Consider the following 24,699-nt stretch of genomic DNA (forward strand, 5'->3'; position numbering starts at 1 on the left):
CAGGTATACCTTGAGCTGAGGCCAGTGATGAAACTCTATTCTTCACTAGTTTATACTTTTAAAAGTGGCAGATGATCAATAATCATCTCTTTTTAATACTGTGGAAGATGTAAACATGGGAGGATTGTCAAAGGTTACCTGCTGTATGTCCTCAAACAAACTTCAGGAAGTATTTTTGTGTCTTATGAGTCCGGAGGAATTTTATTGTCATACTAATATGAGGAAATCAAAGGGTTTTATCTGTAAATTTACTACATTTTGTGTTTTTTTAATCGTGTTACATTCAGGATGCATGAAATGATTATGTTGCCTTTGTACGTGTATTAATGGTTGCTTATAAAATGATTGATTAATGTGCATTTTGTACATTTTTTTGTAAAAAAATAAAAATTGTTTTATGCTACCAAGATATTATGTCCAATGTTCAGTTTTTAATGTAAAATATCAGTAAAAATAACATTTATTTAGTTTTCCTTTTTTTTTTTTTTTTGCATGTTGTCCTGGAATATATTTTATAATATTAAATGTTTACATTTTTTCATAAAATATGCTCAGTCAGTGAGTACAAATTAAGTTTTTATTGTTATTATTATTATTTTCACAATGCTTGAACAGAAACAGAAATGCATTAATACTTTTTAGAATTACACAAAAGACACATATTACATACGTTCACAATCTTTCCATCCTTATTAATAATACAACATATATAAAAATAAATAAAACAACAAAAATTAACAAAAAAAAAAAGATGCTAAAGAAACTTAAGTAGCAGGGGAGTTGAGTACAAATGAAGTGCACTACTTGTGATAAAAGACTTTTATTATGTAAAACTAATAGGTGATCAAATCTTCTTTATCACCAATAAATGCAAAGGTAAAGAAATGTGAACTGCTGATGTGTACTCACTGACATTTAAAACAAATAATAAATGTAAACTTTAATAAAGAAATATTTTAATTGTAGGGTCTCTCATACCGCATTGAATCCAAACGGGGGCATCGGAGAGCCGCTCAGGTAGGATTGGTCACTATCAAGGGGCGTTACAAGGGTACTTATCAACGATCTATACACATTAACTATTTGCCGACGGCTTTTTTCATTTTACAACTAAACTAAAATCAATAAAGGCAACGTTTAAGTGCGTATAAATTCCTGCCTGTAAGTTTAAATAACTTCGCTGTACACCGTGCACAGTCCACCTACCATGATTCTTGTTATTCCCCATAAAATCAGTGCGATTGAGCCATCTGATTGGCCGCTGACGTAGTCTGACTACAAATAGTAGGCGTGTCCTTTCCTCTGATTGGCTTGCGGCGCACGTCAGTTAAGTCTCGCCCCGCCCTTCTCATTCCTGCGTGTGTGAGTGTGAAGTGTGTGTAGATCAGCTGTGACCGTGGGAAACGAAGCCACTGTGCCAACCAGACCTGCAAAAATCCGGCAGGAATCTCTCGAAAATCCACGTTGAAACACACTGGATAGTTTCTGGATAGTTGTGTCCGCGTGCCGCTGAGAGGCTCGTCGGGAGCGGTGAGCTAGAGGAAAGTAAACACCTCTTCTTCATCACTGTTTACTTCGACTGTTTCTATAAGTTTACCGTATTATTTAAGGGGCTCGCCGAGTAACGCATCTGCGCGTGTCCGCGGGCATACACACGGACGCGCGCGTGTATCGAGAGCGCGGAAGGTCCCGGACTGAATCCCCCTCACAATCAACCCCTCAAGAGAGCTCGCTTAATGTAAAACTTTTCGGCTTCTTTATTTCTAACTCTGGGATGTAAATAGTGTTCTTGTGAACACTGTCTCCTCGCCGAGGGTCCTGTCAGGTGATTATTGTGCATGAATAATTGATCCTCGTAGTGAGTTTGTGATGAGGCGGACTGCGGCGCGCGGGGGAGGACTCTCCGCTGGAATTATTGCGCAGTTTTTAAAATAACGGGAAAGAAACGGGAACACAAACACACACTCATGGCACAGAGCACGTCTGCGAAAGATAACGCCTGTCGAAAATTCCAGGCCAATATTTTCAACAAGAGTAAATGCCAGAACTGCTTCAAAGCTCGAGACGCGCACCTGCTGAGTGATGAAGACTTCACACAGGTAACTCAATGCAGACATGCACATCAATTACGTGTGCTGGACATTGAGGTAAAGTTGGCTTTATAAGCGCACATTTGTTCATTGAGAACTTGTGACACGCTCCTTATGTTGTTTACCGTGCTACTTTAATTATTCGGCCTGAAATCACATACTAGTTTGACTTCAAAACACCATTGGCACTATTTAATTGACTCTGAACAATGTTGTTCTATGATAGTCATTGCCTGCTGATAGCATGTCACTATTTAGTATTTGCAAATAATTCTTTTTCTGACATTATATAAAATAAAAATGAAAATCTGAATGTGTACATATAAAAATAACTTCATCTCAGTGTGCTCGACTGCTCTGAATGATAACTCACTGTGTCAAAACTGAATTGCTTCAAAACTGCACTAACAATCAAGTCCATTGCAGTAGCCTATGCTTTTTTTTCTGTTCCAGACGGTTAATATGTGTGATTTACTATATATTTTGATAATATACTGTAATAGTAATTCTATTGTTGGAGTTATAATCTAAAATCATAGATGCAGTTAATTATTCAGAGTTATTAAATCCTCTTTTATTTTATTATTTGTTTAATTATTTCCCAAATGATGTTTAACAGAGCAAGGAAATTTTCACAGTATTTCATATGTTTTTTTCTTCTGGAGAAAGTCTTATTTGTTTTATTTCATGTAAAATAAAAGCCGTTTTTAATATTTTAAAGCCAAAATTAATAGCTCCTTTAAGCTATATATATTTTTCGATTAGTCCACAGAACAAACCATCATTATACAATAACTTGCCTAATTACCCTAACCTGCCTAGTTCACCTAATTAACCTAGTTAAGCCTTTAATTGCCACTTTACGCTGTATAGAAGTGTCTTGAAGAATATCTAGTTTAATATTATTTACTGTCATCATGGCAAAGATAAAATAAATCAGTTATTAGAAATGAGTTATTAAAACTATTATGATTAGAAATGTGCTGAAGAAATCTGCTCTCCATTAAACAGAAATTATAGAAAGAAATAGTCAGGGGCTATTCATTTAGGGGGGCTTATAATTCTGACTTCAACTGTATTTACAATAATAATGACATTAAAATGTGAAATTCAAATAAAACATACTGTAATTCAAAATAGATAATGAGAATACTTAATACATTTACCTGTTGTTAATTTCTTCAAATAAATTTTGTAAATGATAAATGCATTTTTTGAAATGTGAAGACGTTATCAGTAGTTCATAAAATAAAACATAAATGAAGATTTACTTAAAACACAAACCTATTAGTCCAAATTAAGAGAACCGATTTCAGATTCATATTACTTTAAATTGGTTTCATAATTGTTTTTTTTCAGAGCTACTATATGTATGTATATACTACTTAAAGGCAAAATTATTAGCCCTCCTGTGAAATAATTTTCAAAATATTTCCCAAATGTTGTTTAACAGATAGAAGATTTGATTTAAAAAAAAGAAACATTTTAAAACCTAATATTTTTATATAATATCTTTCAATAAATCATTTAAAATGGGTTATTTTTGTATGTGCCATGATGGCAGTGCATAATATAGTACTAGTTTTCAAGACTAGTATTCGACTTAAAGTGCAAATTAAATGCTTAACTAGCTTAATAAGGTTAACTAGGCAAGTTGTTGGACAACAGTGGTTTGTTCTGTTGACTGTATTGACCTTAAAATTTATATATATTTTTATTTAAATGTTTTAAATCAGCCTAACTATAAATGAGAATATGCTTTTTTCAGAAGAAAACAAATATTATAAGAAATACTTTGGAAAAATGTATTGCATAAACATCACTTGGGAAATATTTGAAAAATAATTCGGATATAACCTTCAAATTAATATAATATAATATAATATAATATAATATAATATAATATAATATAATATAATATAATATAATATAATAACCTTCAAATTTATTGTATATAAAATAATATAATAATATATATATATGTATATATATACACACAGTTGAATTCAGAATTATTAGCCCCCTTTTCATTTCTCCAATTTCTGTTTAACTGAGAAAAGTTTTTTCAACACATTTCTAATCATAAGAGTTTTAATAACTCATTTCTAATAACTGATTTATTATGACAGTAAATAAAATTTGACTAGATATTTTTCAAGACACTTCTATACAGCTTAAAGTGACATTTAAAGGCTTAACTAGGTTAATTAGGTTAACTAGGCAGGTTAGGGTAATTAAGCAAGTTATTGTATAATGATGGTTTGTTCTGTAGACTATGGGGGAAAAAATATAGCTTAAGGGGCTGATAATTTTGATCTTAAAATGGGTTCAAAAAATTAAAAACTGCTTTTATTCTAGCCAAAATAAAACAAATAAGACTTTCTCCAGAAGGAAAAATATCATCAGACATACTGTGAAAATTTCTTTGCTCTGTCAAACATCATTTGGGAAATATTTAAAAAAGGAAGAAAAGTCAACTTGGGGCTAATAATTCTGACTTATATGATTCTGAAATATATGTATATTTTTTTTATCTGATTTATTTTTATAGAACTATCTGAAGGGTTTCCATCAGTCAAAGCCTTTCATACAGTTTTAATGTCAAACACTGGCTCTGGATGACCCCTCAAACTTACAATATAATAACAAACTATTGACCTTATTCTTCGTGCATGAGCGAGTTCAGCCATTTGAATCTTTTTGGCTCGAAACTTCTGCTCTCATTCCCTTCCATTAATTTTTAGACAATGAAAACAACTCCTTTGCTGCTTGATTTTGCAAACTGATAGTTTCTTATTATATTATTCTGCTTTGTCTGTATAGTCATGGACACACTTGTTTGTAGAGCGAGTAGTTTTCCACAGTTTATTATTTCTAGTCATTTCTCCCATATCTGACTGAATCGGAAGTTCTAAACCATTCGCAAAAACGAGCGCACGTCTGCATTGAAGAATAAGGTCAATAATAAGACTATGGATTTTAGACCATGATAGAGTGTTGGATGCTGATTAGTTTGAGGCACAGCAAATGATAGAAAATTAAAACGTGTCCACAAAACTCACATATTTCTGCACTTTGGTAATGCCGTGTTGTTGTTGTTGTTGTTGTTGTTATTGTTGGATGAAAATAGGCTATCATGTAAAAGCTATTGACATGAATATGATGAGCATTCATTACCAGGATATATCAGGTAAACACATTAAAGAGACCGTTCAGCCAAAACAAAACATTTCCTCATCCTCCAACAAACCTGTTTGAGTTTCTTCTGTTGAACACAAATGAAGATATGTTATGTAATGTGATATACTGAAAAAATAATTATAAAAAAATTATAATGAAGACTACTGTAAAAAAAAATGATATGACAAGAAGTCATGACAACAAATGCTTTTGTTACTTTAGCCTATTTATTAAGCTAATCAATTTTTAACCAATTTAATTTAATTATAAAGTTCAATTCAATGTTTTTATTCATTTTATATATTCATATTCATTTATTATATTATTTATTTGATGTAAATTGAGATGTTGAGTTGATTCAACAAAAATAAGGCAGCAAGATTACATTTTTTACTGTATACAATGTAATTTTACATTTGATTATTAAACTTATGCACATTAATGCTGTTAGACTCCCCAGAAAAGCTATAAAGCACTGTGTATTTCATTTGTTGTTTTGCTTTGTTGCATTTATTTATGTTTTGATTAGTTTATTATATTGTTTTTGCATGCACTCACCTAAAATTACCCAAGTGAGTCTAAAATTCAGCTGAACAAGCCAATATTGCAATATACAGTTGAAGACAAAAGGTATTATTAAAATAGTAATTATAATTATTATATATATTATTATATTATACAGTATTATATTAATATATATTAAATATATATATTAAATATATATATATATATATATATATATATATATATATATATATATATATATATATATATATATATATATATATATATATTAATTAATAAAAAACTATTTTTTAAATTTATATATATATATATATATATATATATATATATATATATATATATATATAAATTAGAAAAATAGTTTTTTATTAATTAATATATATATATATATATATATATATATATATATATATATATATATATATATATATATATATATATATATATATAAATTAATTAATTAATAAAAAAAAAATATATATATATATATATATATGTGTGTGTGTGTGTGTGTGTGTGTGTGTGTTTGTGTGTGTGTGTACACCAAAAAGTATTTATAAAATGTTATAAATTTAATCTAGTTTTGCCATGAAATAGCCAGAGAAGCTGATATGGCAATAAGTTTAAGTCTCTCTTTCAATAATTAGCTATTAAAAATTAGCTCATTCATTCATTCATTCATTTTCATTCAGCTTAGTCCCTGATTATAAGAGGTCGCCACAGCGGAATGAACCACCAACTATTCCAGCATTTGTTTTACGCGGTGGATGCCCTTTCAGCTGCAATCCAGTACTGGGAAACAGCTATACACTCTCACATTCATGCACACACACTCATACACTATGGCAAATGTAGTTTATTAAATTCCCCTATAGCACATGTGTTTGGACTGTGGGGGAAACCGGAGCACCCAGAGGAAACCCACGCCACCACGGGGAGAACATTCAAACTCCACACAGAAATGCCCAGTCGGGACTCAAACCAGTGACCTTCTTTCTGTGAGGACACAGTGCTAACCACTGAGCCAGCATGCCGACTAGTAATTAGTTATTAAATGGATTAATACTAACTTATATCCGTTAAGCATGTCTGAAATATTTGAAAAAGAGTTTATATTTCAGAGGAGGGCTAATAATTATGTGCATCGCAGAAAAACAAAATACCACAATGCTATTTTCCCCCATTATAATTTAAATGTCATTCCACCAGCTGTTAACCCAAGATATGCCTCATATTGAGCTGTATTTCAAGCTCTGATTCCTGATCCAGAATAGTTTTACTGTAAGGCCACACGCAGATACAGGGGCTTTCCAGAACGTATCCTTAAAAATGACCACAGCTGGGTCTCCACTGTATTACAGAGGTGACGTGGCCTGCGTTTGCCATCTGCCTCACTGCATAGGTTGGATTGTTATCAGAGGAAGAAGTGATGAAGCAAAGAAAGCCTGAATATTTGGACGTCTACGTGAGCATGAGGGAGAAATCTAGAGAACTGAGCCTCAAAGCGGCACTCAAGTCTTTTTTTAGCAAGCACTTGGAAATTGAGTTGACTGAAATGAATCAGGTCTTTAGTACCTGTTAAGGACAGTCGTGTATTGTACATCCTCCTTCTGTTTGAGCTTCAGATTTACACTCATTAACTTCAGAATCAAGTCCTGTTTCCCAGCAGGCATCTTTAGGATTCTCATGTCTTCCTTTTTTCGTAGTCTAAAGGTCATCGCACCTATTTTAATTCTTTAATGTGATTTATTTTCAAGTGAATTAAGATATCCAGTTAGAAAAAAAGACTTTAAGAACTGACTGGATGGTAAAAAAGATTGTCTCTGCATTACGGGATGTGAGAGTATTTGGGTGTTTCCCAGTACTGTGTTGCAGCTGGAAGTGCATCCGCTGCATAAAACACATGCCATATGCACTGTTAGTCATATTTGTTGTGTTGGTTTGTGTTTACAGCTTCAGGACCATCTGAATCTCACTTTTTTCAATGTCCATTTCTTGGTTTTGAGGGCTTTAAAGTGATAAGAGTTGGGGTCACTCATTTTTATGCGTTTCCAAAATTGGACGGCTCGTTTCTCAATGCGCATGAGTAGAGGATACTGGCCTAATTCTGCCCTGCATGCATTGCTGGGTGTTCCTCAGTACCCTGAGGATGCTCCTACTCTGCATGTAGGCTTTCAATTGGATTTTTATGCCACTTATCAAACTCATAACGAGGGCCAAACAGAATCTGCAGACATTTTTTGCTATTTCCGCTGAGAATTTTGTTAAATATCTTCGGATATTTATTTATCGGTAAGATACTTAAATATCTTACCGGGAGTATCAAACAAAATAATTAAGATATGAAGCAGGGTTCAACACTAAGTGTGCTTTCACACCTGTGAATTGATTCAGTTGTTCCGAAACAGAGATTACAAATGTTACATTGTTGCCCTTTGCTCTTGGAGCGGTTCACTTTCACACTGCAAAGTTTCTAATCGGACCAAAAAAGCTAAAACAAGTCACGTGCGAGGAAACTCTCTTCACATTGGTGAGTGTCAGGGTTTATTTTGCAGTGTCCTGCTCAGCTGTCAGGAGAGGTGGTGGTTTGGTGATGATTGACAGGGTGTGCGCGCGTGACGTGTCTGAGGAGAGACGCGGTGGGGAGGGGTGAGAAGGGTGCGCGACGATGCCTATTTGAGGACCGGGAGGGAGACGCGAGATTACCGGGAGATCATCACTCATTTGCGGGCATCCGGAGACTCGCGAAACTTCCCGCCCTACTCATAATTCTCTCTTCATATAGCCGTATGCTTATTACATATCCATAAAACACTGTGATATAATCGCGCTCGGATCGGATCGCTTTCTCACTGTAATCGAACCGCTCCAGGGTTCGTTTCAATTGAGCCGAGACCACCTCATTCAAGCGATCTCGGAGCGATTACTTTGGCGCGGAACAGAGCGCGATTGCCCTGTTCACATATGCCAAACGAACCGCGCTAACTGGGCAATCGAGACACGATCCGAAACAAAAGTGTAGGTGTGAAAGCACCCTAAGGATATTTTCTACTGGCTCGATTGGACCACTGGTTCAGATTTTTACTTGCCTTGCCAAAATTTCACAGGCCCCACACTAAAAAAATAAATTATAATAAAATTAGCCACATATTTTAAATAATGTGTCAAAAATAACGTCTGTGAATCTAAAATTTAAATATTTTAGGAATGTTAAAATATTTAGCAGTAAAATATATAGCAGTATAGATAATGTGCAGGTATTTAATTGCAAAACATAACGTGGCTGACCTAAAAGTGATGGCAAACTATGCAAAACATCACTTCATTTTTTTCATGGTATTGGACCCATGTAAATGCCTGTTTCCACAATGTTAGGCCGTACTCACACTAGGTACAGTTGCCTTGAACCGGGCCAAAAGCACGCTTGTCCCCCCTCCCGTCTCCCCCGACGGCCCGCGCTCATACCACAAACGGGCTTCGGCACGCTTACGTCATCGCTGCTGTGGTGTTCAGTGAGAAGCGCTCTCTCACTCAGCAGCACAGTGGAGATTTCTCTAGTTATATTGTTTCAGTCGTTTGATATGCCGTCAAATATTTCGCCAAACAGTCCTTAGGGATGCGGTGACACGCAGTCAGATATTTTGCCGAACAGATCCGCCACTTTTGCCGCTCATAAACAATCATAATGCTCTCGTGCTGCAGGAATGAGGAGGTCTGCTGAAAGTGCGCAGCTGTCGTGCAGTGAGGGGTTTGCGTCTTTAATAAACTACGGCAGTTTGCGTTCACTGAACAGTAATATTGATTAATAAATCCATATGAAACAGTCCCTTAAAAGTCACGTCTCGCTTTCAGTTTCGTGCTTTGGCGCGTTTTGCACTCAAACACAAGCGTACCGCACCAAAGCCCAAGTGAACCGCGCTCAGGCACACCTCTTCCAACAGGGCCAGGGCCGGCCAAGTGAACCATGCTTGAGCCCGATTCAGCGCACTCACACTTCTCAAACGATCCGGGAAACGGGCCGGTCTTGCTTTCTCCTTGTTCATTCACAGTCAAATTTAGTTTTCCATTAGCACTTATTTTCAACCCAAGGTATGTGTAGCTTGTGGTAGGTTCAATTTTTGTCTTACCAAGGGTGAAACTGTGTTTCTTTCCCTGACATCTGGGTTGTTTCGGGAATATTAGGGTTTTGGTTTTCTTTGAGTTAACGGTCAAGGCACAGGTCTGACAGAAGCTGTGTGATTAATCGAAATCTAATCGCAATTTGAAATGTTGCGATTAGTTAATCGCAAGAGGCTGCAATATGAAATATATACATGTATACAGTTGCAATCAAAATTATTAGCCTCCCTAAATTATGAGCCTCTCTGTTTATTATTTTGCCCAATTTCTGTTTAACGGAGAGCAGATTTTTTTCAGCACATTTCTAATCATAATAGTTTTAATAACTCGTCTCTAAAAACTGATTTATTTTATCTTTGTCATAATGACAGTAAATAATATTTGACTAGATATTTTTCAAGACACTTTTATACAGCTTAAAGTGACATTTAAAGGCTTAACTAGGGTAATTGGGCTAACTAGGCAGGTTAGGGTAATTAGGCAAGTTATTGTATAATGATGGTTTGTTCTGTAGACTATCGAAAAAATATATAGCTTAAAAGGGCTAATAATACTGACCCTAAAATGTTTTTTAAAGAATTAATAATTATTCAAGCTGAAATAAAGCAAATAAGACTTTCTCCAGAAGAAAAAATATTATCAGACATACTGTAAAAATTTCCTTGCTCTGCTTAACATCCTCTGTTTAACATCCAATAAATAAATTCAAAGGGGGCTTATAATTCTGATTGCAATTGTGTGTGTGTGTATATGTATATATATATATATATATATATATATATATATATATATATATATATATATATATATATATATATATATATATATATAATTAAAATTAAAATTCCCCCTCCCAGAGCAAAGTGCGTGACTGCTGGCAGTGTGTGACACATTCTTACTAGCCAATTGATTTAGCACGCTTTTGTTCTGCCCAATCAGAAAAGGGTATATGCCGAAGCATGCTAATAGGACTTTTAATTTGCCAGTAACCTGGGTTAATCGTTTTCAGTGAACTATATGCCAATGCAAAATCGCAGCATTTAAGGTCTGTTTTCTTTAAAATCAGCGATCTCCACTAGCTGAGTGATATCCGATATAAAGTGCGTCTCAGATTATACAAGAAGCACTGCATTACATTACATTTCCCCCGCCATGTCTTTATAATATGAGCATTTATTTTACCCCGGGATATTCAATGAATCTTTGATGCTAGCCTGCCGATTCTGACAGGCGCGTGCGAGGAAACGGCTTTTTGTCTCGTTTTACTAAATGAATGCCAAAGTCTGTTTAACTGATTGTATTTTAATGACATTACAACATCCATGCTGTAAAAGCAACCGTATACAATGTAAGAAAACTGACAATACCAGGTCACCGGAAGTTTATCAGTATGGGAAACACACTAGCTCGGCATATACCCCATTGCGCAAATGAACTACGGGCACAATAAAAAAAGAAAAGATAACAGACAGGAAAGCGCTGACAAGTGGGATGATGGCGTCTGCTGCTTCAGAAGCATTAATAGACAAATTAATATCAAAGAAAAACAGCAGATGTAATACGGGAATATTTTGGTTTCAAAGTCTCAGTCACCGAACAAAAGCAGGGAGCTGTCGCAGAGTTGTTGCTACGGCTTGTGGATTATTGAGCTGGAGCTTGACTACAAAATCAAATCGTAAATCAAATCACAATCGCAATATCCGTAAAAAAAAACGCAATTAGATATTTCCCCCAAATGGCACAGTCCTGCTGCTGCTGTAGACCCTCTTCTGTTGGCGACAGCAGCACTTTCATCTGCAAACGGCAGGAAGTTTTCACTGGAATCGTACAGTGGGAGACCCGGCGTATCTGCTTGCTCTCGGAGGTTGGTGATAATGGACAGCCCTGTTTCATTCCCCACCTCTAAAGGAAGATTTCTGTTAGCTTATTTCCCATTTTAATTGCGCACATTGCATTGTTTTTATAATGTATGTTTTACCGCTGATACCTGATTCTAGAAGTTTAGACAGCAGACCTTCATGCCAAATTGAATCAAACACTTTCTGTCTCTCTCCCTCTCTCTCTCTCCCTCTCTCTCTCTCTCTCTGTCTGTCTCTCTGCAGTTGGTCAGGTTTTTCCGAGTTGTTCATTCCACACATATTTATGTCCATGCTTTTTGTCATGCTATTAGAATCCACCCTCCCCCTTGACACACACACACACACACACACACACTCTCTCTGTGAGACAGTCAGCGCTCAGTTCTGCTGTTATGAGAGAAAAGGGGGGCTGTAAAAATAAACAGAACAAACTTTAACCATTGAAGAGGAAAATCTGGCCTACATTAGTCTCTCTCTCTCTCTCTCTCTCTCTCTCTCTCTTTCTCTCTCTCTCTCTCTCTCTCTCTCTCCCTCCTCTGTGTGTGTGTGTGTGTCCCTGTCCGCTCCTCATCACTGATTTCCCAGAGCTCAGAGTCTCCCATTAGCAGGATCTCAGGAGAAACTAGATTTGCATTTCCTGAAGGAAAATAGCAGAGTAAAAGAATAGTGTTAAAGTTTTTAGGTAAGTGTACCCTCTCAGTAAAAAAGGGGGACAAAAGCTTTTGCTGGGGCGGTAGACTCTCAAAGGGTACTAAATGCACCCTTTAAAGGCGAGAGCTCAACCAAAACTTCTGTCATTTGCTCCCCTTGACTTGTTTGTTTCTTTTTAGGCCCCCTATTTTTTCAAAATAATTTTTTTGTGAATGATAAATATCTTTATATTCATTCATTTATTTTCTCTTCAGCTTAGTTCCTTTATTAATCAGGGGTCGCCACAGCGGAATGAACCCCCTACTTATCCAGCATATGTTTTGCGTAGCAGATCCCCTTCCAGCTGCAACCTACCACTGCGAAACATCCATACACACTCATTCACACCCATACGTTGTGGACAATTTAGCCTAAAATTGGTCCAATTTTAATATTGGCCCAATCCTATTTTGTAACCCCGACCCCTTCAAAGGAAGGGCCTCAAAATTTACCCCTAGGAAATGGGACCGCAACACCTGCGCACATCATCGTCTCTTCATATGAGATCAGACGATCGCGACTGCTTTAGTTATACCAGTTGTGTTGTTTTTTGGTATTTATCTTCAGGAAATCACTGAAGGCATACATCATGTTGTCATAATGATCTAATGTGGCAATAAGATCATAACTGTACTGTGCATTTACACAGTGGCCATATTCATCTATGTAAACGCACAAAAACAACACTAACATTATAGCAGACACTGTAAAAAGCTCATTCCCAGCCACTAGACTTCTCTGACAGGTTAATCAAGCATCATCGAGTGTCAGAATGTTGTGGGACACGACTATACAGGAGTTATTATTATGGATTGTAGATTTAGAGGTTTTTATTTTAGCATTTTTTTTAGAGCATGACCGTAAAACACAAACTCTGTTATGAATGTATTAAAACATGTGCTTGTTATGCCGAGTTCAGACTGCATGATTTTTAAAGTAGTCGTGTCACAGATGTTTTCACACTGCTTGACTATCCGGGCTAACGTTTCGTCGCTGCTTTGTTTACACTGCAAGATGGATCGGCGACAGCGGCTTTCACATTGCATGACTGTACAACAGGAGGAATAGCTGACAACTTTGTCCAAACTACATCTCACAGCCAACAACACGTAGTATATGGCTGATTCCAGCGTTATGGAGGTGACATTTGCAGTAAAAATTCAAAACATAAATGTACAGAGAAAGTAAATGTTAACATTATATAAAATCAGCTGTTTATATTTTCCAAAACAACTCACCACGGAGTTATGGGATCCAAACATTTCAATCTGTGAACATTTTTTATACTTTAAATGAGCAAAATAAACATGCGTTATGGATGTGACCAAAAAAGTCTGTGAGTTTACAGTATACAACATGTTTTGTAAAAATTCAGTGAATTAAACTGCACAACTCAAAATAAATAATGCTCATCAAAAGGATAAAAGTTGGCTTTTCTTAGAACAAAAATGATTGATTTTATTTTATTTGGACATTTTTTTTAAGGGAAAAGCTTTGTTATGGATGTGACACTTTTTTGTTATGGATGTGAAATTGCCATCTGTGTGACTTTGGTAAATCAAATATAATAGTTTGAAATCATTGATTGAGACATTTTTAAGTATTTTTAAAGTATTGAAAAACACTTGCCCATTCAAAAAATGCAGAAATGGTTTCGCTATTTTGGTAAAAACATTTTTCTTTTCATGGCAAGGTTGATATTTTGTTATTAACTACATAATGAGAAAGTAGCTTTGATGGGTCGAAAATGTACATTTCTGCTCGTCTTGGTTTAAAGGGAATTAGCGATTTCTCCTCAACTTTCTTTTTTGACTTTCTGTATGAAATGTCAAACAGACACAAGTGCTCCTGTCAAACCGCCACTAGTTTTTCCTTTGTTTCGTGGGTTAAAATTAACGGAAAATGAGCACTTTTAACTTCTCCCCCAGCCTCCCACTGGCCTGCGGACACACACACACACACACACACACACACACACACACACACACACACACACACACACACACACACACACAAGTAATGCTGCTCTCTCATTGGCTGTAGGCGATCGCCGATGTTATTTTCAGTCAAAACTCATTTCACATGGCAGGATTTGAATCGCCGACAGCTCCAGATATTCAGCACGCCAAATATCTTGCAGGCATCGGCGACTCATTTGTGATTCTCAGATTCTCTCTTTGATAGTTCATACTGTGTGATTGTCACTCACGTGCATGAGCACTGATTTGCCTTTGATTTAAGGCATTTGCCGGCGATTTCTCAAAACCTGTCGGCGAGCCAAAATCGGAGCTAAAATCATCCAGTCTGAACTAGGCATTAGGTGTAAAAACTCATAATAAAGACAAAAAAATAGTAATTTGTGCACTTCCGTGTGCAGCCATTATGCTGTGGTAGCTGGTGTATTTTGGGAAATTTTAGTACCTCTTGGTTTTGATTGTGGTCCTGAAAAATCTCAGTTTCAGAGGCTATCTATGCCTTCAAGCTAAAGAGAATTGGGACACCCCTACCTCTTCATATGAACGCTTAAAACGAGGGGTAAGGGAAAGGGCTAAGGGGTAGAATTGGGATCGGGCCATACTCTTTATCAGATATAGTGTCAACTATGCTCTTCTGGGCATTTGAGAAAAACCAAAAGAAAAAAAAGGTTGGCACTTACGTGAATAATAAGTGAAACATCTGATAAGTCTGCTGAGCTTTGAAAGAGGAGCCTTTAAGCCGTAAATCTTTTCATTTTTCTCTCGTGCACGCTTTCATTGGGGTTTCTGTAATATTACAAATCCAACGGTCGGCACTTTGTTGTTCAGTCACAGGAGAGTCACATGCAGAGATGTTATTCCTGTTGTGGGGCTTTACTTTGGCATGTTTGCGTAAAGGTGAATGTGTGTGTGTTTGCGTGCGTGCGTGCGTGTGTGTGTGTGTGTTTTTTTTTGGAGGATATGATACTTTCCTAAATCCCAGTTTAATGTGCAGAGACTTTACATTCAACAAGAGAGCATCAGTCTGACATTCACAGCCACAGTTTGTGTTGTTTCAGTGTGCAGTGAGGAGCTGCTTTATCTGAAATAGTTTTCCACACTGGTGCTGTCTTGAATAGTGGTTTTGTTGTTTTTAATGCTCTTGTAAAATTACATTTTTTTAGATGTTTGTATAGAAGATTTAAGAATATCTATAAGCTAATGTGCTACAAAACGGTGGCAAAATTTATGTTTAGAAGATATAAATCTCATATATACATCCAAAGCTTGCAGTTTTGTCACTTAAAACCGCCTGTATGGATTAATTAATAGATTTTTTTTCAAGTCACTTCATTCTTCAGTTTCTTATCAAATTTTCTGACCAATCAAATGCTCTCTAGTGTCTGACAAGCCCCACCCCCTTCACATTTGCTTTGCATTTGATGCAGTTGAGCTCAACAGCTCTCCCTGGCAGAGCTTTGATTAAAAACAATGCTATTGGCTGTTTTTTTAAAAGGGGTGGGGCTACCCTTTATCCTGCTCTCTTTTCATGTATCAGTTGAGATTATGTCAAACATTAAATAAAAAATGTAAGACTGAACAATATTGTGCAAATGAGGTATTTATTGTTATGTAATGCAACGTGATGTGTGGTACATTCACAGGTAAACATTGCTTTACTTAATGGAGTTTAAGCAAAGTGTCTGGTGCATTTAGAGCAGGAGTGCCCAAACTTTGTTGTATGAAGGGCCAAATACCAAACTTGATTGAGGCTAGTGGGCCGAAGGTAAATATAGTCGCTATGGGTAATTTCCTAATTTATTTAATATTATTTAAAAATAACGAGAAAGCAATGAACTAATGAATTAATTAAATTAACTAATACACCATAATTGTTTTTACAATTTATAGTTAACTTATTACAGTAAAAACAAAAACAATCTCATTTATGACTGAATGGAGTTACAATAGTTTTTGGCTTGATTTGCTCGCGACAGTATTTGCATTTTTAATATCTGATTTATTTAATTGAATCTATTTAATTGAATTTTTTGGTAGCTCAGCAATAAAAAAACAACAAAAAAAGTTTTATGTTAGATAGGATGGTGGGTCAAATGAAAGGTTACAATGGGCCATCTTTGGCCCGAAGGCCCTACTTTAAGCATATCTGATATATAGAGATGAGTGTTTCTACAGGTGGTTTGTCAAGCCCACTCACCTGTTTGAGGCACACTCAGTAATGCACAATGTTTTCTGAAGAACCATTTTTTTAAATTGAGGTGTGTTTCATGTTTCAGGCAAAGCCCATCTACGGTGGATGGCTGCTCCTGGCACCTGAAGGAACCAACTTTGACAATCCTCTGCACAGATCACGGGTTCGTATGACCACACTGCTCTTTTAACACACAGGAAAACATCCCACTGAATGCTGATTTTAATACAGTGCTTCGTTTTTTCACTTGGCAGATTCATTTAAGCAAAAATGCCTAACAAAAAACTATTTTTAGATGCATTGCAGAATGTGCTGTTCAGCCGTTCTCACCTGCATTAATAGAGCGAACCGAGTGGATGTTGGCTGAAAATCTTCTGGTCATATTTCACTCTTAAATCCAAACGAAAATGAAACGCTTTCTTTCTTTATATCTGAATTTGCTTTTGATTATGGACATTTTTGCCAACAGCCATGAGATTCTTTCTTTCTTTCTCTCTGTGCACAAAACTGGCACATCTCTACAGCCATTAGACTGCTGAAGAGTTCATGAACTTTAGTGCAGATTTCCTAAATAGCAGTGGTTTTACTTAATTATTTATTTTGTTACCAGACCTTCACTGAAAATGCGTAATGCTAAGGACAGTAAATATATAATGTATTTTTTCATTATACAGTATGTGTGTGTTTTATGCATTTATTGGATTTGTGATTTGTTTTGGTGTTCTAGACATGTTTGAGCTACTAGATCAAGGAATTAAAATCAAGAAATAAAGTGTTATAATATCTTGTATTATCTTGTCTTACATTATATAAATAAAGACAAATCTATAGCTAATGTAAACTGAACCAGACTTTAGTCAGAAGAAATTATTAAATTATTTAGGTCAGAAGAAATTATTAAAATAAATGAATAAAAAAGAAATTTAATGTATTATTATTATTATTATTATTATTATTATTATTATTATTATTATAAATAGTAGTATAATAATAGTAATTCATTCATTCATTTTTTTGTGGCTTAGTCCCTTTACCAATCTGGGGTCGCCACAGTGGAATGAACCGCCAACATATCCAGAATATGTTTTACGCACACTCATTCACACACATACACTATATAGCATACCCAAATCATCTATACCACATGTTTTTTGGACTTGTTGGGGAAACCGGAGCACCCAGAGGAAACCCATGCCAACACGGGGAGAACATGCAAACTCCACACAGAAATGACAGCTGACCCGGCCAGGGCTCGAACCAGCGACCTTTTTGCTGTGAGGCTATTGTGCTAACCACTGCGCCACCGTGACACCCAGACTCATTTGTAACAGATGAAATTGTTTAAATGAGTGAATGAAAAGAAATGTATTATTATTATTATTATTATTATTATATGAATATATTCATAATTATTAATAGAAGTTATTTAAGAGTTTTGCTTTAATAAATATCTCATTTGTATAAAATGATAATTTTTTAACCTTTTTATGCTGTAATTATATTATTTAATCTTTTTGACACCAGAAGTCCACCTTGAATGATTATTATATAAATTATGATCATTAAAACTATTTAGTCATGTTTTGTAGTTATTTCAGCAAGCAAAACAGTTAGTTCTCTTGCTGCTTTTCTGAGTGTAATTGAGTTGTGTATGTGTGCTTGTTAAGGGGCAAACGAGTCCGTGTGTGTGTGTGTGTGTGCGCGTGTGCGTGTGCGTGTGCGTGTGCGTGTGCGTGTGTGTGTGTGTGTGTGTGTGTGTGTGTGTGTGTGTGTGTGTGTGTGTGTGGGCCGTGGAGTCGCTGACTCACTCTCGGTCTCTCAGGCTGAACTCATGAGAAACAGCAGGACAGGGAGTTTGTGGGATGGGAAACAATTCGACAGCAAACAGGAAATCACAGATTGACACACAAGATGGAAAGATGATAAAAATAGCCCTAAGTATATAGAAGAATGCATATGTAGGACATCGTGGCCAATCAAACGGACAGATTTAACCCTCATACAATTAATGATAGGGGATGTTACCACTACTGTAAGTCAGTCAATCATGCACAGTATTAACGCCGGCTCAGGATGCATGCACTCTGTAATTGATAAAAAGTAGTCCTGAGAAATGTATTTAGACACTTAAAGGGATAGTTCATCCAAAAAGTAAATATTCTGTCATCATTTATTCATCCTCCACTTGTTGCAAGGGAAGATATTCTGAAGAATGTTGGAGAAAAAAATAGTTTTCCACAATAGACTTCCATTGTAGGATCAGAAAATACTATGCGTCAAGCTCTTGCGTCAAGTTTCGCAGATCTCTGCGTTGGAAAGTTCAAGCTTGGTGAACTCTGACCTGTGAAATCACATCACTTGACTGCGTGAGACCAATCAAGGATCAAAACATGACCTCTCTGTGCTAGGGCTGCTTGATTATGGGAAAAATCATAATCACGATTATTATAGACATAATTGTAATCACGATTATTCAAAACGATTATCAGTTGAAGTCAAAATTATTCGTCCTCCTGTGAATTTATTTTTATATATAAATATTTCCCAAATGATGTTTAACAGAGGTTTTTTTTTTTACAGTATTTCCTATAATATTTTTTTCTTCTGGAGAAAGGCTTATTTGTTTTATTTCAGCTAGAATAAAAGCAGGTTTGAATATTTTGAAACCTATTTAAATAGCTCGATATTATTAGCCCCTTTAAGCAATATATATGTTTGATTGTCTGCAGAAGAAACTACTGTTAAACAACGACTTGTCTATTTACCCTAATTAAGCCTTTGAATGTCACTGTAAGCTGAATATCTTGAAAAACATCTAGTAAAATATAATGTGCTGTCATCATAGCAAAGATAAAAGAAATCAGTTATTAGAAATGAGTTATTAAACCTGTTGTTTAAACTGTGCTTTAAGCATCTTCACTGTATTTTTGATTTTATTATTGATTAATGATAAAAACAGTCAGCAGCAGCAGGAATACCGCACGCTGTCACTTTAAGAATAGTGCGGCTCTGAGTCTGATATGGTTTCTCTTTCACGTGTCTTTTGATTCTCAACTTGTTTGTTTATTACACAAATGAGGGTTATTATGAATAATCACTAAACACCGCGCTCTGACACAAATGTGCATGTATTTGACCATTAAAGCGCTCACATTAAGATCGCGTTACATGTGTGTGTGCTCTGCTGTCTGAGGCGTGCGCGCAGACACACACTACCTGTACGAGGCTAAGCACGGCGCGCACACACAACAGCAAGTGCTCTTTTGCGCTTTTAAAATTATGAATGATGCGCATCCCGTGCTGCAAAAGTACATTACAGCACATGGTTTTAGTCATTTTCACGTGGAACTGAGCTTTGCAGAGGCAAAGAGTTTTCACACGTGTACAACTGAAAGGGGGCGGTATGTGATGGAATAATCGTTTATCGCGATTAATGGCTTTTCATAATCGTTAAAAGTCGAAATCGGATTTTCGATTAATTGCACAGCCCTACTCTGTGCAGAAATTTTAAATATGGAGCAATCGCTCACTTTTTTTTAATGTCTAATCATCTTGTTTAATCCCACACCTTTTCGCAGCTATGGATATGGGTCCCAATTAAAAGAGCGTGTAAACAGACAAACAAAAAAATATGATATAGGCAACAAATCAGAATTGGGAATCAAGACCTGACGGTGCAAACGGGGCCTCTGTTTTTGCACAGTGCAAAGAAAAAGGCCAAGAAAACATAACATAGCTGCCGTTTAGGCTGAAGTGGCACCATTATCTTGTTTCTGTATCTGTAAAAGCTAAAATGTCTTATTTTTACTTTCTGAGTTTGAAAATGAAGAAAATGTTGTCTAAAGACAAACAATGTTCATTTAAAAATGTACATTTAAGATTAACATATTATTTTACTATCACGGATGCACAGATTATAGCTCGCAGAATCTGCTATTAATACCCACAGTGACCAATCATCAAACCTAAAACAAAGAATTAAGTTATTAAAGTGACAATCAGGGGGGGTCTGGTGCGGATACATAAATCAGATAAAAGTATATGTGCGGGTGGGTGGATGATTACAATGAAGTCGCGCATTTGGGTGTCATTTCAGCTGATCCTTGCATCTCTAGTGACCGCAGCTTTACTTAGGGCTGTTTATGCTAATGAGGGAGAGATGGCATAGATATATACACTAGATGTCGCCTGGCCTATTGTTGTCTATTGGACGGAATGCGTCAATAGCGCCGCCATCTTGCTACAGGGTAGCGCTCCTTTGAAATGAATGCGGGACCAAGGTACAGTGGAGGACTGTGGCCATGCAAAGCCAGAGATATACACATATACACATATATCTATGATCGGGAGTTTTCCTGGATGTTAGTATGTAATTTTTTGTTTTTCTAATTACGAAAATTATAATTGTACATCACTTTTCTACATTGATGGATCAGAAACCGCACGGGCATTCCTGACAAAAGGCTTGTGTTTGTGTGTACAGAAATGTACTATCCACCCTCCCTGTTAAATTTAATCTAATCCGTGTCCTGAAACACAGCTCCTCTCCTGCTTTCACTTCTCATACTGACGGAGGGTGCGATTCGTTTGTGAATAAATTCCCCGAACGACTCTTTCACTAACGTTAGCCGACAGTAATACAAGTTTCTGGCAGCGCAGCATCTCGTTGTCATATTTCTTTTGCATTGTTTGCTGATTTTATTCAACAAAACTAGCATAAGCCGAGTGTTTAGTGCGAGTTGGAGCTGCTTTGCCGTATGGTGAATGCAGTAAGTGACTGTTATCATCACGTTACCTGATTAGCACAAAAGTTCAGAACATTCAAAAACAGAAAAAACTTAATATTACCTATGAAATGTTCTGCCTTTGTGCTTTGTTTTCTTTGTTTGCTCGTTACTACACCCGTAGACAGCGCTAAAGTCCTGCATCTTCACGTAATAACACTGTCTTGACTAGTGCGGTTGAATGACATTAGTCCTGGGAGCACTGTACCAATGTGGCGGCGCTATTGACGCATGCTCAGGGTCCCTATGTGATATCTAGTGTATATATCTATGGAGAGATGGTATTTAGAGGGCGGGGCTTTCCCCCTCTGATGACACGTACAAGGGGAGAATGTCCATCAAAGTGTTTCTGAGGACTGTTCCTATCAAGTGTGATCATAAAAAAATGAATAAACAGTTTTTTATAGCTTTATTCACACACTGCTGCCACACAACTGTGCTTAAACCCTTTATAAAAGTGAATTATGCATAATAGATTCCTCTTAAAATGCTTTCAAGATCTTAAACCTCACATTTTGCTCATGAAATCTTTATTTGTCCTCTTGCAGAAATGGCAGAGACGTTTTTTCCTTCTGTATGAACATGGACTCCTGCGTTATGCGCTGGATGATATGGTGAGTGTGAATGTCTTTCAGTCTGTGGGCGGCATGATGTTTACAGACCTTCAGGCTTTTTCTGCCTCTTCCTGTTGTGTGCATGTTTGTATAGTTCCTTTTTTTGTAAGTTTGATACACCTGAATTCAGGGACTGACATTAGGCATGTCACAATAATCAATATATGGACTTATCGCACAACACATGGACATGACATCAATCATTTTTGGTGATGCAATATATATTGCCTATGCATAAAAAACAATTCTAGCCACGTTTTAGTTAATTGTGCAAAATCTCCATCTCTATTGAAGGTGTCAGTGTCATTATGGTTAAAAAAAACACTAATATTTACTATAAATTACTGTAGTATATTTTCAAGTCTGATGCCTGAGAGTAGATCTGGCTGCAGATATCGCAGCCTCTGTTACTCTTTAACTTGCACTATTTGTTTAACATTTCTTATTATTTATTCAGGATATACGTTTTCACATTCTGACTCCAATGCCTCATTATTAAATAGTTTAATTGCTATAAATAAATATTTTATTCTTAAGAATAAAAAAACATGCATTTTTGTTAGAGTGTATTTGCATTGTGATGATATTATATTGTCTATCTGGCATTATATAATAAGCGGTCATAAAATGGTCTTAAAAATGACAATAATATTGTATCGCAATATATTTTGGTGCAATATATCATACGACAAAAAACTGATATCTTGACAGGCCTAACTGACATGGATATGATAAATGGACAACATCACTTGATTATTTTTTAGTTATTTTAGTTTTTATTTTATAGTTTTACTGTACTGTACTATTTAGTACTCCTTACATTTCAGCATTATCAGTGGATTTTATACTTGACCTTTTTTAATCAACAAAATAACGGCTGAATCTGCATTATTGTGTGAAATGTACAGTTAAAAAAAAAAAAAAAAAAAAAAAAAAAAAAATATATATATATATATATAAATACACACACGCACATACATATATATACATATTTATACATATTTATGTATTACTTATATATTTATATAATACATATAAAACAATATATTGTTTATTTGTATTTTTTAAGCAGTCAAAATTGCACATGAAAAATAAACAATGTGGACGCTACCATATTCTCTTCCTACACTACAGTGCTTTATTCCAAAACAAAATTGTGCATTTTTATTAATATATTAACATGCTGCGTTAACCTGAGACTATGCTGCTATCACGCGAGAAAAGTTAATCTATTCTCAAAGTTGGGTTTGGAGCTGGGTCTGTTCTATGAAAGTTATGATTACTTTCACCTTGATATTTTAGCGCGGATGTATACCTGACCGGTGAGTTGTCTGACAAAACAGTGCCCTTCTGTATCAAATTAGCAGGATGCCCTTCTGGATCTTTCACTTACTTTGAAGACACTACTGACGCTTGCATGGACATCTGTAATCTAGTTATTTGCCTTAATAGACAATAATATAATGAAGGTGTTTACTTGAAGTGCTGTAATGTAAGAGTTTCCTGTAATTTTGGTTGACTTTAACTGCAGTTTGGCAGTTTCACATTCACTCATAAACATTTCATTCATGCCCCCGTGACAAACTTGGGTATTAAGTGCAAATAGGGCTGAGAGTGTTATGGAATTTAATAGCGCACACCAAATGGAAAGACAAAAACCTTTGCATTTCACAATGTGTGTGTGTGCGCAGTCCTTTACTGACAGCCGTGTGTGTATTTTGTCGGAAAATATGGTGAAAGTCCTACATGATGGTAATAGTTTGATTGCGGTGTTTACTTCAATAATGCCACTAATATCTGCATACTCCACATGTCTTAATTCCAATTCTGTTTAGTTCAGTTTTGACTTAAGTCTGGTGATCAAAAATCGCTGTTTGGAGCTTATATAGGCTACAGTTCAACATTCATGTTTAACTGAATAAACAGTTAATAAACACAAGCACATCTTATTGAACATCATTTATTTTCATCACCAATTATCATGGTAGATGTTTCTGAAGCAGTTCGTGATGCATTTTGAAAACAGGAGATGAGCCCCTGGTCTAATGCGCCACCTGGCTTGAGAAACCCGTTCTCAAAGACTTAATCTGCCTTTCCACTGCACACGACTGTTGGAATACGCCAATTGTGGCAGCCCCACAGTGTTTTCAGTGTTGTCGTGCACCACGGGGGAGAAGCTGATTCTCACGGTGTCCAAAATAAAGAAGGGGAAAAGCAAGAGCCTTTATTCTCTGTGCGTTTACATGGTTTATTGGATGAATGAATACTAGAACCTCATAGACCGTGAAAATATTGTAGGGAATGTGGAGACAACATTAAAAATATATATTTTTATCACTTTCTTACTTACAAATATGAACAGAAAATTTATTTTTTAATGTAGACTTTTTATAATTCAAAAAAATAACCAAATAAACTCATATTTCTCATCTCGCGCACACGGATCTGCTTGGACAACACTGGAATACATCATATCCGGTCGGCCGGTCGCATACGGTCTAGTCGCAGGAGTTCAAATATTTCAATGGATCCGCAGCTCAATTCGGATCCGAATTTTCCGCATACGGAGATGATCGGAACTCAACGCAGCTCCCGGACTGCTCTCCATTGGAAATGAATGACTTCCGGTCTGTCGCTTGTTTGTCGTGTGCAGTGGAAAGGAGGCTTTACT

General features: G+C 36.0%; 2 protein-coding genes across 43 annotated transcripts in view; both read left to right on the forward strand.

Annotated features, from left to right (window-relative positions):
• The window catches only part of mfsd1l (major facilitator superfamily domain containing 1-like), an 18,504-nt gene extending 18,097 nt beyond the window's left edge, over nucleotides 1–407 (forward strand). For all 6 annotated transcript variants that reach the window (XM_073941167.1, XM_073941169.1, XM_073941172.1 and 3 more), the window contains one exon: nucleotides 1–407. This exon is cut by the window's left edge and continues 227 nt beyond it. The gene's annotated coding sequence lies outside the window, so the exon portion shown is untranslated.
• Nucleotides 408–1,381: 974 nt separating this feature from the next.
• The window catches only part of si:ch73-103b11.2, a 109,196-nt gene continuing 85,878 nt past the window's right edge, over nucleotides 1,382–24,699 (forward strand). For all 37 annotated transcript variants that reach the window (XM_005162902.5, XM_009297658.4, XM_068217285.1 and 34 more), the window contains exons 1-3: nucleotides 1,382–2,099; nucleotides 16,716–16,793; nucleotides 21,963–22,028. In XM_005162902.5, coding sequence (XP_005162959.1) covers nucleotides 1,968–2,099; nucleotides 16,716–16,793; nucleotides 21,963–22,028 — 276 coding nt within the window. In that variant the 5' untranslated portion in view covers nucleotides 1,382–1,967. The remainder of the gene's footprint in view (nucleotides 2,100–16,715; nucleotides 16,794–21,962; nucleotides 22,029–24,699) is intronic.

This window comes from Danio rerio, chromosome 24 (genome assembly GCF_049306965.1).
Source record: "Danio rerio strain Tuebingen ecotype United States chromosome 24, GRCz12tu, whole genome shotgun sequence".
Taxonomy (NCBI): Eukaryota; Metazoa; Chordata; class Actinopteri; order Cypriniformes; family Danionidae; genus Danio; species Danio rerio.